This window comes from Pygocentrus nattereri, chromosome 25 (assembly GCF_015220715.1).
Source record: "Pygocentrus nattereri isolate fPygNat1 chromosome 25, fPygNat1.pri, whole genome shotgun sequence".
Lineage (NCBI taxonomy): Eukaryota > Metazoa > Chordata > Actinopteri > Characiformes > Serrasalmidae > Pygocentrus > Pygocentrus nattereri.
The window spans coordinates 20,746,690-20,766,096 of NC_051235.1; the positions used below are offsets into that span (position 1 = coordinate 20,746,690).

The 19,407-nt window shown below is 38.5% G+C and overlaps 1 protein-coding gene across 6 annotated transcripts in view; it reads left to right on the top strand.

The window, feature by feature from the left end:
• The window catches only part of coro2ba (coronin, actin binding protein, 2Ba), an 85,896-nt gene that overhangs the window by 49,571 nt on the left and 16,918 nt on the right, over nt 1-19,407 (top strand). For all 6 annotated transcript variants that reach the window (XM_017703552.2, XM_017703547.2, XM_017703546.2 and 3 more), the window contains one exon: nt 2,259-2,459. In XM_017703552.2, coding sequence (XP_017559041.1) covers nt 2,259-2,459 — 201 coding nt within the window. The remainder of the gene's footprint in view (nt 1-2,258; nt 2,460-19,407) is intronic.

The window sequence follows — 19,407 nt, forward strand, 5'->3', positions numbered from 1 at the left end:
AGCTCACAGATCCAACAAATCACATAAAAAGTAATATTTTGAAAATATATTAGGGGAGACTCAAGAGGCTTGTAACACTCTTTGTTTCTGGACCTACAACTTATAAGATGATATTGTCGTATTTTGTTCCTCCTCTACAGCATGCTACTGTGATCATGTGTAACTGTAGGTAGGGTAGGTTGTGAATCGTGGAAAACATGTCGACATAGTAATGTTTATGAATGCTTGATGTAGTATGTAGTAAACGTTGTTAAATGGCCTGTCTCCGACATTCTTCTTGTATTTTATTGTATTTTTTCCCCCTGAGGTCCACGTTTGTGTTGTTTTATGAACCAAAAACAGTCATAATTTTTTACATGACTATTTTCCAACCTTTTTATCATTTGGAATAAACAAGCTGTGAAACTAGGCGTAAAATTCTCCCCAGTCTCCCCAGATATCAATACTGTTGCAAAAAATTCTCCTATCTCTAAAACTGAAGTATAATTTATCTCTAAAACTTGTCTGGAGAAAGAAAATACAACTAGAACTTCTACTGTAAGTTAAACCCTTAAAATCCCAGGCTTTTTCGTACTGAGGCATATTATTCAGTAATTACAAATGCATACTGGTTGAGCTATTCTTAAGTTATAGAAGGCTGTAATAAAACTTTAAGCCCGCTGAGTTAATAAGATGTTATTTCGTAATTTCAGACCATCTCTATTGGTCAATTACTTTTGAATTGGGCTCTGGTCAAAAGGTTTTGATCTGACAGCAACCATATATTCTCTTTATGTTTTGGAATATATGGCAGCATACAGCAGTCATTTTCAAAGGCCATGCAGGCCCCGCCATGAGCCACAGGCTGGAAAATGGATCTAAATCAATTCTATATGAAATTGATTTTCCATTCCACGCCTAGCAACTGCTGATCCAAGTTGAGCCTGGTGTGCTCTAACAGTTAACTTGAACATTTTTGGTAGCACTCGTAAAGGACAACGTGACAGGCGTGTTGGGATAAAAGATCACTTTTTTTGCATTTTACACCCAAAGTAACACCATTCATATATTTGACACATACAGTATGAGCCCTAATCTCCCTCAAGACTGTGTGGCACTGGGAGGATGTAATTATTGGTAATTATGTGTAATTACTGGTTAGATTTGGGGTGCGGGTTTTGTGTTTAGACATTTGATTGATTCCACCCTGCCAGATTCACATTCTTCATGAGTCTTAGGAACAATAGCATATGGATAGCACCCATTTTTGTCTTACACACATTCAGTGTACATTGTTCAATGAAGTATCTGGCATGTACTTGTATTGCAAAATTTTGGATTTTCCTTAATTTCAACTTATAATAAGAGTATACAAGATGTATAACAAACAAGTGGCAATGTCTCATGTATTATGCTGAGTACTTGCAATTGCAAGAATGAGATGCTTTTGCTTTTATAATGTAAATTATGAATAATATAATAATTGTATAAATTTTGTTGAATAGTGAAGACATGTTTGGCATTTGGTATAACAGTGGAAATGCCACTGCTCTCCATGGGACTGAGGTTACTGCGTGAGCACACAATGCTATACTAATATGAGTACAGGGACAAGACTCCTAATGGTATATTTGCCTACCTCTGTAACATGATTCAGTTATTAATTGCCCTTGTTAAGAGTGTTTGTCATGAATGTAGATGTGTAGTGGTAAAAAATGCTTCTGTAGCTTTGCACTGTAACTATGAGTTTAATGCAGCTAACAAGAAATGAAAAGGTTGTTATCTCACTAGAAAGTATTGTAGAAACTATAGGCCTGATTCATCACTACACTTACCTTAAAACTTTTTTTGGCCCAGACTATTACTACATAAATGACTTAATAATAAAAATAAATCAAAAATTAAATTTGAACTATATAATCATCCACATAGATTCTTGTTTTGTGGACAGAGGGGCATTTTCTGCATAGTTTTCAATGGGAGTGATGTACTGGGGCTCCCACTGAGGCTCCCATTGGACAAACTTTTGAGAGGCAATTGTATTACAATTGTGTTGCTAATGTAAACATATCCTGCATTCATTGTTCAGCCCTGTAAACCACAGCAGGCATATGGGCTCATAATTTCATAATATTGACCCAAGTAGTTTTATAATAGTTATTGAATAGGAAGTCTAAATAGTAATAACTGAGGGATCCAGTGTGGTGTGCAGTGGTGCCATTTCTGAGTGGTCTCTGTTCCCCTTGTGTAACATCCTCCTCCTTGTTTGTGTCCTGCAGATGTCATGGCGCCCGACCTACCGAAGCTCCAAGTTTCGAAACGTTTATGGCAAAGTGGCCAACCGGGAGCACTGCTTCGAAGGCATCCCCATCACAAAGAATGTCCATGACAACCACTTCTGCGCTGTCAACAGCAAGTTCCTCGCCATAGTAACTGAGAGTGCTGGAGGAGGGTCCTTCATCGTTATCCCGGTCACTCAGGTAACCGCAGCGACCACCCTATGGCGTGCCAATACTGGGCCAGCATTAGCATTCTGTCTGGCCATTTGTCTTGTGGCCATGGGTGAGTAAGAAAGTTGAACAATGGGGGGAATTAAACTGCAAACAGAGAGCTACAGTGAATTTCCATACACAAAGACCTACACGACAAGAAGTTTTGTACTTTAGTGTCAGTTATATTGAATGTTGAACACATCTCGCCAAGTAACAGCCAAGCATCCGTAACAGTGAAACAAATGAGGAGGCAGCTGCATGCGCATTGGGTCAAGTGTTCTGTGGGTCAATATTTTGGAGCAGAATTGGTCTGTTATGTCCATGGCTGCCACATTCCATTGTGCAGCCTGCATTTGAGATCTTGGACAAACAACAAAGACTGTAGAGTAACTTCTACAGAAATACACAAATTTCACAGTCATTATTATTATTAGTAGTAGTAGTAGTAGTAGTAGTATTAGTAGTAGTAGTGGTAGTAGTAGTAGTAAATATTGAATTACATAGTAAGACATACAGTGAATTGCATGTATGTTCAATTTGCATTTTGTATATGCAGTTCCAAAAGTTTAATATTTGTTTTTAATATCTGGGGAAAATGTAAATGATTTTTCAAACAGTAAAGGGTTTCATTCTGCAAAACAAGCTTGCACAACAACTTGCATCAAATTCAAATAATAGTAAAAAACAATAATTCTTCAGTATAGGGGAACATTACAAACTTTTGTAATGCTTTTATTAAGTCTTATTAAGACAGCAGCTGGTAGTAAATGGACTGCTTATAACTACTTTATTAAGCAATGATTACAGTGAATTAAGTATTTTTCATAGCTTAGTCATTTATATTTTATTAAATATGCACAACCCCTATCTGAGCATTGGTTCTATAAGGAGGGATTACATCACACACGCCAATCCAGCTCATTCCAAAGGAATTGGATGGTGCTTCATCACAACACAAGGCAGGTTCACTGCTACTGTGCTGGTGAACTTGGCATTGCACATGTTGACCTTAGGCTCACATGTGGCTTGTTCAGAGCTTCTTATTCATAGCAGTGCTTTTCTGTGGAGATTAGATAAACTGTGTGTGCAATTGTCAGTAACAAGTGCTCCTTCAGTATCTGAACTCTCTCATTCAAAGTTTTCTTTGATTATTTAATGTATCTTGTCTTCTCCATATAAGGCGGCATTGATTGAAAGTTTAGAATCTGTGCTTCCAACAGAATTTTTTCTGATTGCTTCAATTAGTAGAGCAATGTGGCATCAGTTTCACACTCCTGTCTCAGAGATCCCCTCTGATAATACTGGGCTCGTCCAGCTCTGGAGCTTAAGTCCACCCTGGGTTCAAAGCCCTGGATCTGGGGCAGAGGCCAAAGCAAATTCACCAGGGAGCAAAAGGGGGGAGCTATTAATGTAATCTCTGTCTTTGTGATAGAGCAAATTGAAACAGTTCTGATGAAGCCAAGGTCTTTTAGCCGTCTGACACTGATGGCTCTGTGAGAGGGACTGCAACATAAACAGAGCACAGAGGTTGCAGCACAGGACCGGTCTGAGCTGAGAAAAGGCAGAGCTCCAGATACACAAGTTCAGAGCACTTTTTCACAGGATGCAATTAGAGTCTATTGTTTTAAAGGTACATGGAAGGTTCAATGCAAAATGAGCTTTGATGCCAACATACTATCCGCTCACAATAGATCTGAAATTAACAGTCAGTTCACTAAAGCTCTAATTCCCCAAACTGCACATAGAACTACCAACTAAATGCACTGTATTTGCAAGGCAGAGAGCTAAAAGAAGTGCAGTGGAGCCCTCAAGAAGCTTGAGACAAAACAGAAAATGCAAGCTCAGTGACACAAAGAGTGGTAAATCAATAAAGTCCTTTCCCCATAAAGACATTTTACATGAGTGTAATTCTACTCTGGCTCAAAAATAGAACTTGGGAAACAATAACAGGGATTGCAAGGATATGTTGTAGCCACATCAAGGCAAATTTTGTACTGAGCATTGTCACATTCATACGTCTGGACTTGGGAGTTGAAATAGTGTCATTCTGTTGATAAATATTTTTTTCAGCACATGTTTGAGGCTTGTAGCCATAGATGCTATGGCTACTGCAATTTTTAGAAAAGTTTCCCAAAAAACATGGCTTTGAGGCACTACCACCTGGTTTTAAGGTGCAGGGAGTATTCATATTAGCTGCCACTAGTTGCTTGAACTATCATAAGTTGAATGTAATCAACCATTTTTTCCAGTAGCTTCAATCATTATATGCACAAATTGCATGTCTGTTAGCCAAACCTCCTTAAATACATTTGAATGAAGAAGACAGTACATTCTGGGCCAGGTGTACACGAGCACAGGCACAGCGCAAAATGTACATTGATTCAATCACAACATGCCTACAAATTGTCTGAATTTAACATTCAGTTTACCAAGACTGCAGCTTATCATGCACACTATGCGTAGCCTCATCCACTAACTGCTTGCACATTGGGCACATGGTTTAGAAGGCACAGTGAAACAGCCATCAATAAATTAACGATAAAGCAGAAAAAAAAAAAATCAGTGATGATGAGGTAGATATGTTAAAGAATTCTATTTTTCCTCACCAAAACAGGAATTCTACTGTAACTACTAATGCAGATTCTAATATAAGAGCTCTTTTTTTACTGTAGTATTATCATTGTTGTTGTTGGTGTTGTGTTTAAGGTTGCATTTAATGTTTAATCTTCAAATCACTGAGCATATCTGTAATGGAAGCTGCAACCGTGTGACCCCCTGCACTTTCTCAACTGACGCATCGCACTCTGTAGTGTGCAAGTTTCTGAGTTCATTCAGTGTACATTGAGACTTATGAGAGACACTGGACTCACATCTGATATCCAAATATCTGTTTTGAAGCTCATGGCTTTAACGTCTAGCTAACTGCACCACTAACGGTGATGACACTCAGTTGTACAGTTCAGTTGTAGCCGTCTCTGAATCTCTGATATGTGTTTTCTGATTGTGCAGATTATACCTGCAGATATACATTTTCCCCTACAGATAGCAGTTGGTCATTGAATATGATCAACTTCTCTGTGTTACTGTTAGCCTTTGGGTTATGTGCTGGACGTTTATTGCATTTCTGGAAAACATTAGCAAGAGTCGCTGCCTGGTAGCACCTTCCTGTCTGTTGGCTAGCCTGAACTCCTGGTACTCCTTCAAGTGAAACCTCTGCAGATGTTTGATAACATTGGTTGTATCATACACCACAGCCATACTTCCACCTCTCTGCATGCTTACTTTACACTCATTACAACTAGCTGTCTTGCTTTTTTTAGTGTTTCAGACTAAACAAATGACATTTTGGTCAAATCAACAGTTAATGTTATTTGGTCACTCAGTGAAATGTTATGTTAATGGAATCTGGATTTGTAGGTGGATCAGGACTTTCCGTCCAATATCCGATGAGTGAGGTTCAACAAGTTTTCGAGGCTAAAGCCCCCATCTATCTGCTGTATTTGCTGCCACCGTTATGAGACCCAATTGCAAATTAATGCAGTTTTATAAACCAATGCAAAAGCAGCAGGTAAATCAAGCAGAATCTGTAATCAACTTCATGTGTAATGTCTCCGCCCACTTTTGGTACAGTCCTTCCACATTTTGTGCTGTCCACCCTCAAATTCATAAACATGAGGAAGAGAAGCCAGTATATATAAGTAATTATATTAAGATTAGATTGGAAAAGAAATGGAAATAGAAGGAAAAGAAGAGAAGAAAGTAGTTTTGTTTCTAGGTTGGATTATAGGGGTAGTTGTAATAAAAAGAACTTTCTGTTTTTGTCCCAAATTTACATGCCAATGTGATCATATATGCTCTGTAGCCTGTAGGCCGCTCATACAAATCCATATCTACAAAAGGAGGCAAAGGTCAATGACAGCTGCTGGCCATTTATAGACGACAGCATGATATCTGTCTGCTCTCTTCAACCATCTCCCTGTCTTTTCTCCTCACCACTGTATCCGGTCACACTCCATTGCCCAGTGGGCTCACAGAGCCCTGGTCACGCTCTCAAGCCAGCTCAGAGCAGCTATCAATGACCCTTTTATGATGAGTGCCCAAAGTCAAATAGCTGATGTGTGGTGCAGCAGGACGGCTCTTCCAGGCCTTTGTCCCCTCAATGAGCTCATTCTGCAGGGCATCTGTCCCCGGCTCAGTTCTCAGGCCTTCAGCCGGATGAGGGCATGGGGAGTGAAACACTGCCCCCAGCGCCTCTGTTTCACGGTTATAGTTTTCAGCTCTCCACAGGAGGTGAGAGCGATCTTTCGCTTTGTGTTTTATCCAGCCCCGGTCTCTTTCTCTTTTTATCTGCCTCTCTCACTCCATGTGTTTCAGGCTTTCTTCCTGTCTGTGTCTTTCTCTCTCTCTCTCTCTCTCTCTCTCTCTCTCTGAGACACCGCAGGCACTCTGCAGGCTTTACACAGTCTGAATACTGAGCAGAGCGTGATAAATTTTTTTGAGTGAGTGATCTGTCCAGCGCCAGAGACAATAGTTTTTACTGTAGTTTTCTGGTGACACTATAACCAAACTGCTTCTATCTTCATTCATGGAGTTGCTCTGCAAGGACATGTTGTGCTGAAATATGTATTTCACCTTTTGCCTCAAGCAAAACTAGCTGCATGATTACTGATCAGCTATTGACTTTTTGTGGATTAGTATTTGTGTAATTGACTTATTCATGCACGGCCAAATATTGCAAGGTTGGACAAGCTTTACAGAACATTTGTAAACATCTCATTCAGTTAGCTGGAGCTTAGATTCACTACATAATGCTGAGATTCCAGTTTTAAATGCTATAGTACTGTGATGGACTAATATCATATGAAGTATGAAGTATGAATGCAAAGTTCAAAACCTTTCCAGTGCTTACAACATGATTCATGCATTCACAACACCTCAATACTCAATAACTCAATAAGTCAATACTGAGAGTTCTTTATTTAAAGGGCCCAAATCATGGGAAATCAGATTTCCCCCTTTTTAAAATAAAAGAGTTTGATGAAGCAAACACTGTTTCAGAACATACGTTTCACTTCTCACTCCTTCATGTATGTAAACTATGCTGCATTATAGCCCCTTTTTGAAATCATTGTTATTGTGATGTTGCAAACTCACCACCTTTATACACATCCACCTATTCACCCTATGGCAAATTAGCCCCGCCTATTCACCCAGAAGGGTTTCGGCCTGGACTGCTTTGGAATGAATCAATGAAGGGCAGCCAATCAGAACAGAAGTCATTTACAGATATCAGTCTTAAAGGGAAGTTCCATCTTTTTACATTTTTTCTGCATAATCTATTAAGAATTAATAAAAGTCATTCACACTTATTTGATTAGAAACACTAGAGAAACTTCCCAAGTCAGCAGTGATGATAGGAGCAAGACATCTAAAGCATTACTTCCTCTATAAGCTACATCACAGAGAGCTATTACAAGAAATGCTGAGACATTTTTACGTTAGTTTTAAGTTTTAAGAAAATATTACCCAAAGAAATGTCAAAACTGCAAAGCACCTAAGAAGCTATGGTAAAAAAAATGATATTGCATTCTGTCACATTATTTGTGCATTCCCTTGCAAATGTTTTGCATTCTCTCACAATAATTCAGCATTTTTGGCAATGACTGTGCAAGGGAATGGCTAGATTTTACAAGAGCACACAAAACTATTGCACAGAAAGCAACAATATTGCAAGGGAACACGATGCCATTGCAAATATACTTTTTTTGCAATGGCACATTAAGGGCTCAATGCAAAACAGTCCCCAAAAAAAAAAATTGGCAACATTTTACTGTAAGGTGCTGTTCATACAGTAGGGTGCTGTATAATAAGGTTGTTATTACAAGTGACATAACCCTACATAACTGTTTATAAATGCTTGTTCCAATAAGTGTCATTCGCTATAAAGGCTACATTTGCCAATTTTGATCAAAGTCAGCTAAAGTAGCCTTTATGACAAATGACACTTGTTGTAATAAGCATTTATAAACAGTTATGTATTGTTATGTCAGATGTAATGACAACCTTATCTAGGTGTCATGTAGCCTTATGAACAGCACCCCATACATTAAAGTGTTACCAAAATGATTTCCTATTTTTTTACCATCTCCAACATTACACATAATATAGAGAAGGCATGTGCTGGTTTCACTGGTCGCAGGACAGTCCATAAAATGTCTAAATTTGTATTGAAGACATTGGTGTTTGGTGTTTATTGGGTTTAATTTAATGCCACAGTATCGTTTTGGTTGTAAACATTGTAAACATTTGGCATCAGTATCAAAGTCAAACTCCTGGTATTGTGATAACCCTGAGCTGCAGTGGTTCTTGTAGCTAATCGGAATTAGACAGATTAAAAATGACAAATTTACCACCATGCTAACATTAGCTCAATTTCACGGCAAGGAACTGTGCACAGTCTAGCCTAACACATTTACAAATGCACAATATGAATAATCTGAAATTCTCTAAAATTGACTTCTAAACACTTAATACTGTGTGAAAGTTTTAGGCATCTAAGCATTTTTTAACAATTTACCTCAGCAGTGAGTTTCTTACAATATACATTAGAATAAAGTCATATTCATAATTCAAATAAACAGAAAAAAAGTAACAAGAATTTCTTGGGTCTATATTTTTCCTTGACACCTTCTCAGCCACCACAGAGACTCGTTAATATCATCAGTTACATCATGAGCACAATTTACTGAAGCACTGATGGTCAAACCAGGAGTTGCTTTTTAACTACATATAATACTGGGCTTCCTCGAGGAGAGGTTTGAAAATGGTTAAACAAATACACTAACATCTATATATATATATATATATATATATATATATATATATATATATATATATATATATAATTAATCATAATTAATTAATATTCTATATATATTTTGTTTATTCAAATATTAACACTTTTCTCAGCAAATAAACACACATTACACAAATAAATAGATTTTGAAAATGTGTCTAGGGTGCCTAAGACTTTCGCACAGTACTGTATATTTTGACAAAAACAGATTTATGCACTACATATTCTCCAGTTAAATTGATTGGAATTATTGGCAGTATTTTGTTACCACATCTCGTGGAACATCACAACAAATGAGAGTGAACGCATATATTGGTGGACCATGGGTGTAACTTATCTCAGAAACCACACAAGCAGGAAACAAATAACAAATAACATCTGCTATTTTTAAACCTTTGTTAAGCCAGTAAATAAAGCTATGAACTTTAAGTTCTAAGTTAACTTTAAGTAATAAACATTTTTTTAACTGAAAAGGTATGAAGGCTGAAGAGATGCACATTAATTAGTAAGTCAGGCCCATGCCTTCACGTTTGCATAAGGATTTTCCACAGGCTCTTCTGCTATTCCGGATTAAGGTTATTAATGATGTGTCTTGGAAACTGAGGTGCCTTTTGTCGACACTCCAATAACAAAATCAGATCCAGAGGCAACTATCCAGTTTATAAAGACCATGAAAATGTCTGGCATATCTGCAAAGCAGGAGCTTATTTTCACACGCAGGCTGTATATTTGACACTGAATAGCTGAATAGTTTCCTAGACAGTTATCAGATGGTCAACAGCTCTGCAGCTGTCCCTGAATCAGCGACTGCACATTGTCTCAGAGAGAATCAGACACATGGGATTAATATAGCTTCTGAACTGAGGACTGCTGAATGGTGTCCCATGTGTGACAGAAGGTCTGGGATTATGGAATGGAAACTGCATTGGAATGGTAACTATCGTCATAAGGCCAAGAGAGAAAGGAGAGAAGAAAATATAAAAAAAGAACTGTGGGGTTTTCATGATGATGTCACAAGTAATAGCTTAACTGTCAGAAATGCTCTTCTCCTTGACTCACCAGGTGGATGGCACACATACGTAGATGTGTTTTTTGTTATACAGCTGTTTTTGTGCTGTGCAAATATCAAAGACCACCCTTTATTTAATTTCCAGTCTAAATGACCATGAATTACAAGTTATTTATTTTTCCTGAAATATTTCATAAAGGAAAATCCACTTGCATAAGGAAAGGGAAAGTCAAAGGAAAATAAGTGAAAAATGTGGAGTTTCCAAAAGTGAAGTTTAAGCAGTAAAGGATATAGAGGAAATGGGATAGATCACTAAACTGACATAGTCAGATAGTTGGTGCTTTTATCTCTGACAGAAAATCAAGTTCTACTCTTGTTTCAGATCTGAAAAAATCCACAGGTGTTTCTGTTCATCCTTCCACTCTGAGAAGAAAACTGAAAGGATGTGTAGCTGTCAAGAACCCTAACTTAGAAATGGAAATTGCAGAAAGGAACTGAGAAAACCAAAAATTGCACCAGAACACCAAAACTGGGCATCTGGGATGTGGAGTAAGGCTGGTATGGACTGTTGAATCTAAATTTCAGAACAGAAGGCAGTATATAGGCCTTGGAAGTGGTGAAGACTGTTTAAGCTTAAGTCTACAACTATCAGACAAGCACGGTGAAGGATCAGTGCTCATCTGGTGTTAATAATTTGAGAGTTTTTGGTTGAAGGCATCAGGAATGCTAATAAGTGTAAATAAATGTTAATACACCCTGCAGTATACTCTAGAACAGGTTTGATTAGGAAGATATTCATCAAGATCAAGACATCATTTTCAAGCAAACAAGCTTCTGGTGTTCTCAGACTGGTTAGCCCAGAGCCCAGACATCAAGATCACTGAACGTGTAAGTGAAAAATAAAAAAGTTTTCATTCAATTCTGTGATGATTATAAGTTTAGCCTTATTGGTTTTAAACAGTGTGGTTTTATGGCACTTTACAAAGCCAGGATCATGTTGGTGAAGAAAACTCCAGAGTTAATGTTAGTAAAAAACATTTACTGGCATCATAAAAAATCTTGCGCCCTCATATGACGCACGCGCACACACCTACACACATACATACGCACATATACAAACACACACACACACACACACACACACACACACACACACACAAAGACTGAACTCGGGCCGTCTGGAAATGCTAATGGGTGACTACCAGCCAGTCCAGACCACATCCAGGTGCCAAGATGTAATCAACTTTGAGCGTTTCCCACCACACCCATTTTACTCCAAATGGCATGCAGCAGAGTCAGGAAATTTTACTGTCTGATGCTCCAGTCACTCTCATGGATCTCCACAAGGAGTTTTAGACCACTCAGTGATGGTCCACCATAGTGTGCTACCGTGAGTTTCACTCCAACTGCTCTGCCTGGGAGGAATGAGGCAGAGTGTTAATTAGTAGAAAGTGTGACACACACTTTCCACCCTCCTGCTTGCATCCTGCCCACAGCTCTGTCCTGCATTTGAGAAGGCTTTATGGACATGCCTGTCTGTCTGGTTTTCTAGGTGTTGTAAGGAGATATTAGCACTAATTACCAAACCAGTGTGAAAGTCAATCACATACAAATGGAAATGTCTATTCCAGAAGGTTATAAGTTCAAAACATAAAGTACAAAGCAGTAGTTTGGTGAAAATCTAACTAACTGCTAACATTAAGTCATTGAAGCTTGCATATAGCAATTAGCATTGTGTAACCTGCGGGCCTAAATCATCACATATTTGCTCCAAACCATCTCAAATAGATTTGGTGGTTTCCAGCGCTATATGACACTACTATAAAATAAAAATGATCAAAATTGCAGACAAAATTCAAGCTTTAAGTTACTATTGCTTTTACAGATGCAATGTTCTTTTTATCTGTTTTTAGTATCGGAAACCATATAAAGGACTCTAACACCTTAAAGGGGCATTAAAGCCTAAAACTAGAGTATAAAATATTATTTGTCATGTTATGCTGTGTGGTGCAGCACAGAAATGTATCCTTCAACCTCATCAGACAGACAGAATTTACTATTTCATTTTATTTTTACATTTCCTTTGTCGTGTTCTTTCACTACAATTCCTAGCAAGCATTATGCAAAAACATCAAATCTCTGTGGTGTCATCCAATCCTGTCTGTAATTGTGTATTTAAACCAGGCACATCAAACTGGCCAAAGTGCTGTGGAGATTAGCGGTTACCCTCATCTAAAGCTCTGAATTCAGTTAATGAAAACCTTGCTAATTGGCTGACGAGCTGAATCAGGTGTGTTTAATCAGGTTTAGGCAGTGAGTTGAAGTTTGCAGTGTTTTGGCCTGCAAGGACTAGAGTCTGACGTGTGTGGTTTTAACAATTTGTAACGCTCATTTAAGCAATGTAAGTGCATCAATGTGGTTCATGGTTAAGCCATGGGACCATGACAAGGACAAATTCTTCTACATAAAGGTACAATATGTACATTTTGAGGATCTGGAGACCTCTCTGGTAGTGGATATATTGGGCAAAGAATGTTGGAGATGGAGCTGCCGGGTAGAAGGAGAAGAGGTAGACCTCAGAGAAGGTTTATGGATGTAGTGAAGGTGAACATGGAGATGGTTGGTGTGAAAGTAGAGGAGGCAATGGATAGGGCAAGATGGAGGCAGATGATCCGCTGTGGTGACCCCAAAAGGGAGCAGCCGAAAGAAGAAGGAGACCTCTCTGGTGGAAATGCGGTAGAAAATTTTGTAGCACTGGATGTGTTTTGGACCCCTTCCCCAAGCAAATGAATCTGATTTATGTTGAAAGAGTGTGAAGTGAATTCAGACAAAACTTGCTGGAATGTGTCTTCTGAGGATGTAAGTGAATGATGTACTATTGTTGTCATCATATCTTTATAAGTATAATGTTAACTTTGCATTTTAGGCCTAAACATTTAGCCAGACCTTCTTTATTTCAACTGTGTATGTGACATTACTAGTAGAGTCGTATAATATGGTCTGGAAAAACTCAACACAACACAATTTTTAAATTACTATTACAGGATGAGTCACAGCAGTGAATGGACATCATATTTTAATCATGTTTTTTAATGCAACATCTTTTTTAATTTTAACAGAAAAATTGTACACAGTACAGAATTAAACTAATAAATGATATATCACAGGTTTATCACTGGTAAGCTTTCTCAGCAGACAGTTTTAAAGCAGTGGACGTTCAGAATCAGGAATGTTGTCCTGTCATGAGTTAGGACAGTTTGTGGGTGCACTGTTAATAACAGCAGTCTGGATCACTGCTAGAGCATTATATGGATTTGGACAAAGCTTGGTCTTTGTATTTTCCACAAAAGTTGTAAAACCTAGAAAATTGTTTGGGTGGAGTCTTAAATTGCAGGTGAACAATAAAAGTTATTATACAAATTTTCCAAATAAAGACTTATATTACACACACACACACACACACACACAACACACACACACACATTTTTAAACCGTTCATCCTTCTTGGTCCAGGGGCGGTGGGGGTGGCTTGGTGCTGGAGCCTATCCCAGCTGTCTTTGGGCAGAAGGCAGGACATGCCCTGGACAAATCGCCAGTCCATCGCAGAACTAGTCCTTAACAATACCTTATTCTCTGTGTGTTTATAGGCGTGTGGCCTTTTAAAAAGCTTTAAAAAAAAGGAAATTCTGCTAGCATTCTTATTTACTTGTAGTAGTTTGTTAGCGCTAAGGTAACAGCAAGTCATTACAGTGGAAACAAAGTCATTCAGAGTGTTTGTGTGTGAAATGCTCCAGTCACAAGAAACAGAAACAGTCAGAATTGTTCACAGTAGCGATAGGAAACAGACACCAGAAGCTTTTCATGTCATAAAAGCATCCTCATAAAAACACTCTGATGTCCATGAGATTTCCTAAATGTGTTCTTGAGAAAGGTCCTAAGAAAAAGTCTATATCAGATTCATGAACCGCAGAACTGTTCACAGTTCTGTGCTCTTGAGTGTGTAGATTTGCTAAGAACAAATCCAAATAAGAAAACACTGATGAATGTCAGAATCTTTGCGAAAACTGCATAAGTGGGTTTTAAAAGAAATTTATTCTTAAGAACGCTTGGTGAATGAAGCCCGTCTATCCATGGTGGAGAGGTACATGCAGTTACACGTAAAAACCTCAAAGGCATGTAGGGTCAATGGTCATTTTGGATAGTAAAGGGCTGTTATGGTCTCTGGTTCCTATCACCACCATTGTAAAGTTTCTCTGGAATGGTGCCTTTTATATCAAACTGTGAACGACTTTGTTGACAATTCAATAATTGAATTATGCAAAAATGTTTTGAAAATTCGAGATAATTCCTCTTTAATTGTTAGGCCTTGATTGAAATGTTAGGACTGGTTAAACAGTAGAACTGTCAGCTGATGTCAATTCCTGAGCAAACAATGAGTCTTTGCAAGCTGTGATATGTGCCAAAGGGAGTTCTTAAGTACTTATTTTGTGTGTGAAAGGCCACATTGTTAGATCTAAAGGTGGAGTTGCCTTTTCAGTATATAGGTTCTAGCATGGAAGCCTGGCTAAGCTAATGACTTTGCTAGTTTAGCCTACCCTGCTGCAATGAGTGAGTTGAAAATTGACAGAAATGGTTTATAATGTGTTTAATCATCATAAACTACGATTTTACTATTTTACAAATAATATTCCTACATTGTTAATTAGGTTTGTCTGCGTAGTTTGTCTTGGCTGGCATCCACTGAAGCTCTGCTATAGTTTAAATTTAAATAGTTTGCCATGTATCAGCATGATGGAAAGTTTGTCTTTATCATTTCTAACCTGCCTGGTTTCAATTGGCTACAACAAGCTGCAGTCCAGCTCAGAAGCATAGCACAAACAGAGTGTGCTATAATTTCTCATTAGGTTGGAGTTCTAGCTCATTCTGTAAAACTTGTCTGTCTTCAACAGTTGCTACATAACAACAAATTTGTGGGCGGAGCATGAATTAATGGTGCTGGGCTGCTGTAAAGCAAAGGAGGACCTTCGTCCCTCACAGCACAGTCTCTGTGAAGTCATCTTCCTCGGCAGACAGAGTTTTTGGCACTGCTCTCCATTCAGCAGTCTAGACTCTTTCCAGTGACACTGTAATTATTATAATCACCCAGACTTTCCTCACAGTCCTTTGTACGACTCGCAATAATGGCTGTTGACTGAATTCATTAGCATCCAAATCTGCGAGTGTGTGACTGTGAGCCGCAGACGGCCGTCCGGATGAAGATTATGTCTGGTGTTCATTCGAGTGAAGCAGCAGAGGACGAACTGGTGTACGGCCAACACATCTGTGTCACCTCTCTCTCTGTCTCTCTCTCTCTCACACACACACACACACACGCACACACACACACACGCACACACACACACACACGCACACACACACACACACACACATACACACACACATACACACACACGCATGCACACACACACACACATACACACACACGCATGCACACACACACACACATACACACACACGCCCACACACACACACGCACACACACACACACACACATACACACACACATACACACACACGCATGCACACACACACACACATACACACACACGCACACACACACACATACACACACACGCACACACACACACACACACATACACACACATATACACACACACGCATGCACACACACACACACATATACACACACATGTACACACACACACATGCACACACGCGCACACACACACACACACACACTGTACTTTTTCTCTCTCTTTCCCTTTCTCTGTCTCTACTTGTTCTCTCTCTCTCTTCCTCTCTCTCTCTCTCTCTCTCTCTCTCTGCTTACTTTTTCTTTGTACTTTCTCTATACCGCTCCTTTCTCTTTTTCCTCTTTCACTGTCTCTCTTATTCTCTTTCTTTGTTATTTCCCTCTCACTCACGCGTCTTTCTTTTTCTGCCTTTTTCTTACATTGTGTCTCCCCATATCCTTTCTCACTCTCCCATTCTTTTTCTTTCAGTCTGTCTCTCTCTCTCATTCTCTTTCTCTGTCCTCTGTCTTTCTCCTTGCATCTCTCTCTCTTGTTATTCTCTCTCTCCTTTTCTCACACTCTCTCTTTCTCTCTCCTTCTCACTGTCTTTCTGTCCTTCTCTCTCTTTATGTCTTCTCTCTCTCTTTTTTGTCTGTGTAACTTCACTCTATGATTGATGGAATGTCTTACAAGATGATGGAGTGAGGATGAGTAAGAGAGACACGGAAGAAAGGCTTGTTTAGATTGCTCCAGTGCATAAGACTGTGTTACGTTGTGCTGAGAATGGTCCCCCAACCAAATCATATCTGGTCAGCAGTGGCCCTGCAGTGGGCTCTTTTTACTGATGGATGGGGTAGAGGGGGGCTACAAAGTGCACTTACATGATGAGTATTTCTGATCAAATGGTAGCTACAAGGTAATAAATAAATTGTAAGCTCAGTAAATATTACACTGTATGTTAAAACTTCTCCTATCAAACACAATGCACTGAGGAATAATGAGGAGAAATCACATTTATGGGGAATCCCAGGTGTGGCCTTTATTACTCATGCTATGAAAGAGCTCAGCAACATGCAAGATGCAGTTCCTATGCAGATTGTGCTGTAATGTATTCCTGTTCTGCCTCTGTGAATAAATGCAGACAGCTTACATGCTGCAGTGCAAAAATCTTTAATGGATCTTAAATTAGTTCGTAATGAAAGGGAAGGCTAAATAGACAGGACTTTCTAGATCACGCCTCCAAACTGACTGTGACAGTTTAAAGTCACATCGGGGATTTGAGAACAACGAGGGGCTAATTCCAGTTCTGTTTTTACCCAAACACTAAAGAGAAGGGTTGGGCATGTTTCCCTCCTAGGAGTCAAAGAGAGAGAAGGCAGGAACGCAACATTCAGCAACAACATGTACATCTTACATAGCGCTGGTGTCGGAACAAAAGCTTGTATCTCCAAAATGGTAACTTTACAGGAGAAGGAAAAAACCTACTTTACTTTTAATGTAAGGCAATGGAACCAGACGTTTTTCCATGTCATTTTGGGCTGTTAGGAATTTAAATTTAAAAACATTGTAAAGGACAACAGGTGCTTTCAAATTATCTCCAAAACTGAAAAACGTCAAAAATGGAGACACAAGGTTTTGTTCCGACAGCAGCGATATGTGCTTTGGCACTTTCAAAGGGATTAAAGTATTGCAAGTGGAAATCAAGTAGGCGCTGTATTGAATTTGTCCTTTTTATGTATGTATAAAAGAGTGAGGAAAGCATAAAATGTCAAAGATCTCTGTAGAAATATCAACGTATAACCAACAAAATGACACTCAGACACATTTAGAAGCAGACTGTATCTCTCCCAGGCCCTTTGTCCTCTCCCCACTTTGGGGTCTCTCAGAGGAAATCACTCTGTCCTACAGCATCCTTTTAGACGTCTACATCCTGCCAGCACCCCCAGCCACCCTGTCCTGCTGACTTCCCTCCCCCACTCCAGCTCTGTGAACTGTTACTCTGCCTTACATTGTATATATTCTTATTCTGATTTCACATGTAGTCTGTCAGAAAAGTTTGTCTCTGATTTTTTTTTCGCTTATAGGGATGCACCAAAATTTCATCCACCAAAAACTTTCTGCCAAAAATGGTCTGAAGTGGCACTTTCAGTTTTTGCCATAACAGAGAAAATGCTATAAATTTGACAGAAAAAGCAAAAGATTAAATAGTTGTACAATTAATTGCAAACAAATCTTTTCAGTGATTTAAAATGCTATTTGTTTTATTCATTCTCCGATCAGCACAGACGCGTTTAAACAATTTAAACAGCAGCAGATCGACAGTGAAATACAAACACGGTGTGCTGCAGCTGTTCTGTATGGCCTTCAGCTCACATACTTTTTATCATTAATAGATTTAATTAAATGTTATAATGGATATCACATATATAATACTGAGTACCTCAATATCTTTTAGTAAGAATCTTTTTTACTACCAAAATAAATATTGCCAGCTGCTGGAGAGCCTGCTATACATATTAAGAAAAGAGGTGTGCTCTGCTGTAGCAGTGGAGAGGCCCAACCCACACAATGTTACACTTAATTTTACAACTTTTAATATTATATCTTTTTTTTTGATGAAGCTTTTAAAAATGAAATTTGTCAGTTCAGTTCCCAATATTATCACCTGTGAATCTTGTTCAGCATTATTCCGTTAATTCAAAAGGATAAACAAAACGACAAATTATTTATAAAATAACTATTTCTTTCTGGTTTTGGTTTTCCACTGTTTGTGTCTTGAATTTCGGTTTCAGTATTGAATAATTTTCTTGTTGGTGCATCAAAACATACCAGCAAATAAATAAATAAATAAATTTCAATGTTCATCTGTCTGTTGGTGCATTCATCATATATTTAAAATTATATAAAACAACAAAAATTGACAAATGTTGGTTTTGTTCCAACAACAATGATCATATATATATATGATTTACATACTTACAAATGTTTATATTTGAATGTATTTATATGTATAGGTACTATGGTGTCAATATTTGTCAGTCGATGTTCTGCTTAATTCCTAATGGGTGGTTTAATGGTTATATGACTCTACTTTGCTGTGAATGTAAGTAGTGTTTTTGCCGGGTTGCTGTGTTTTGGCTAGTTTAGGCCCAGCGGGGGAGGCATCCTCTCTGGAAGTGTCTCCACTGGGACTGTGTTCTGTTCCTGTTGCTAGATGATGTCATTAGAGCTGGATGAGGATCTTTTGTCTTGCACCTCACACCTCAGCTTAAGCAGCCAAGGCATACAGTCGTTGAAAAACATAAACAATAAACCATGAGAGATACCTTTTTTTTATTCCTTAATATCAGTTCTTTAGCACAACCGATAACTTCCAACAGGCATAAATATTAAAAATGAGCCTTTTTCTTTCCTATTCTTTCAATTTTTCTTGCCATAAATGGTCTTTTCCATTTGGATCTGACCCCCTGTGGGAAATCAGCGGAAATTTAACATTATTATTCTGTAAAAGTCTCTAAAATTGAAGTGCCCTTGGGC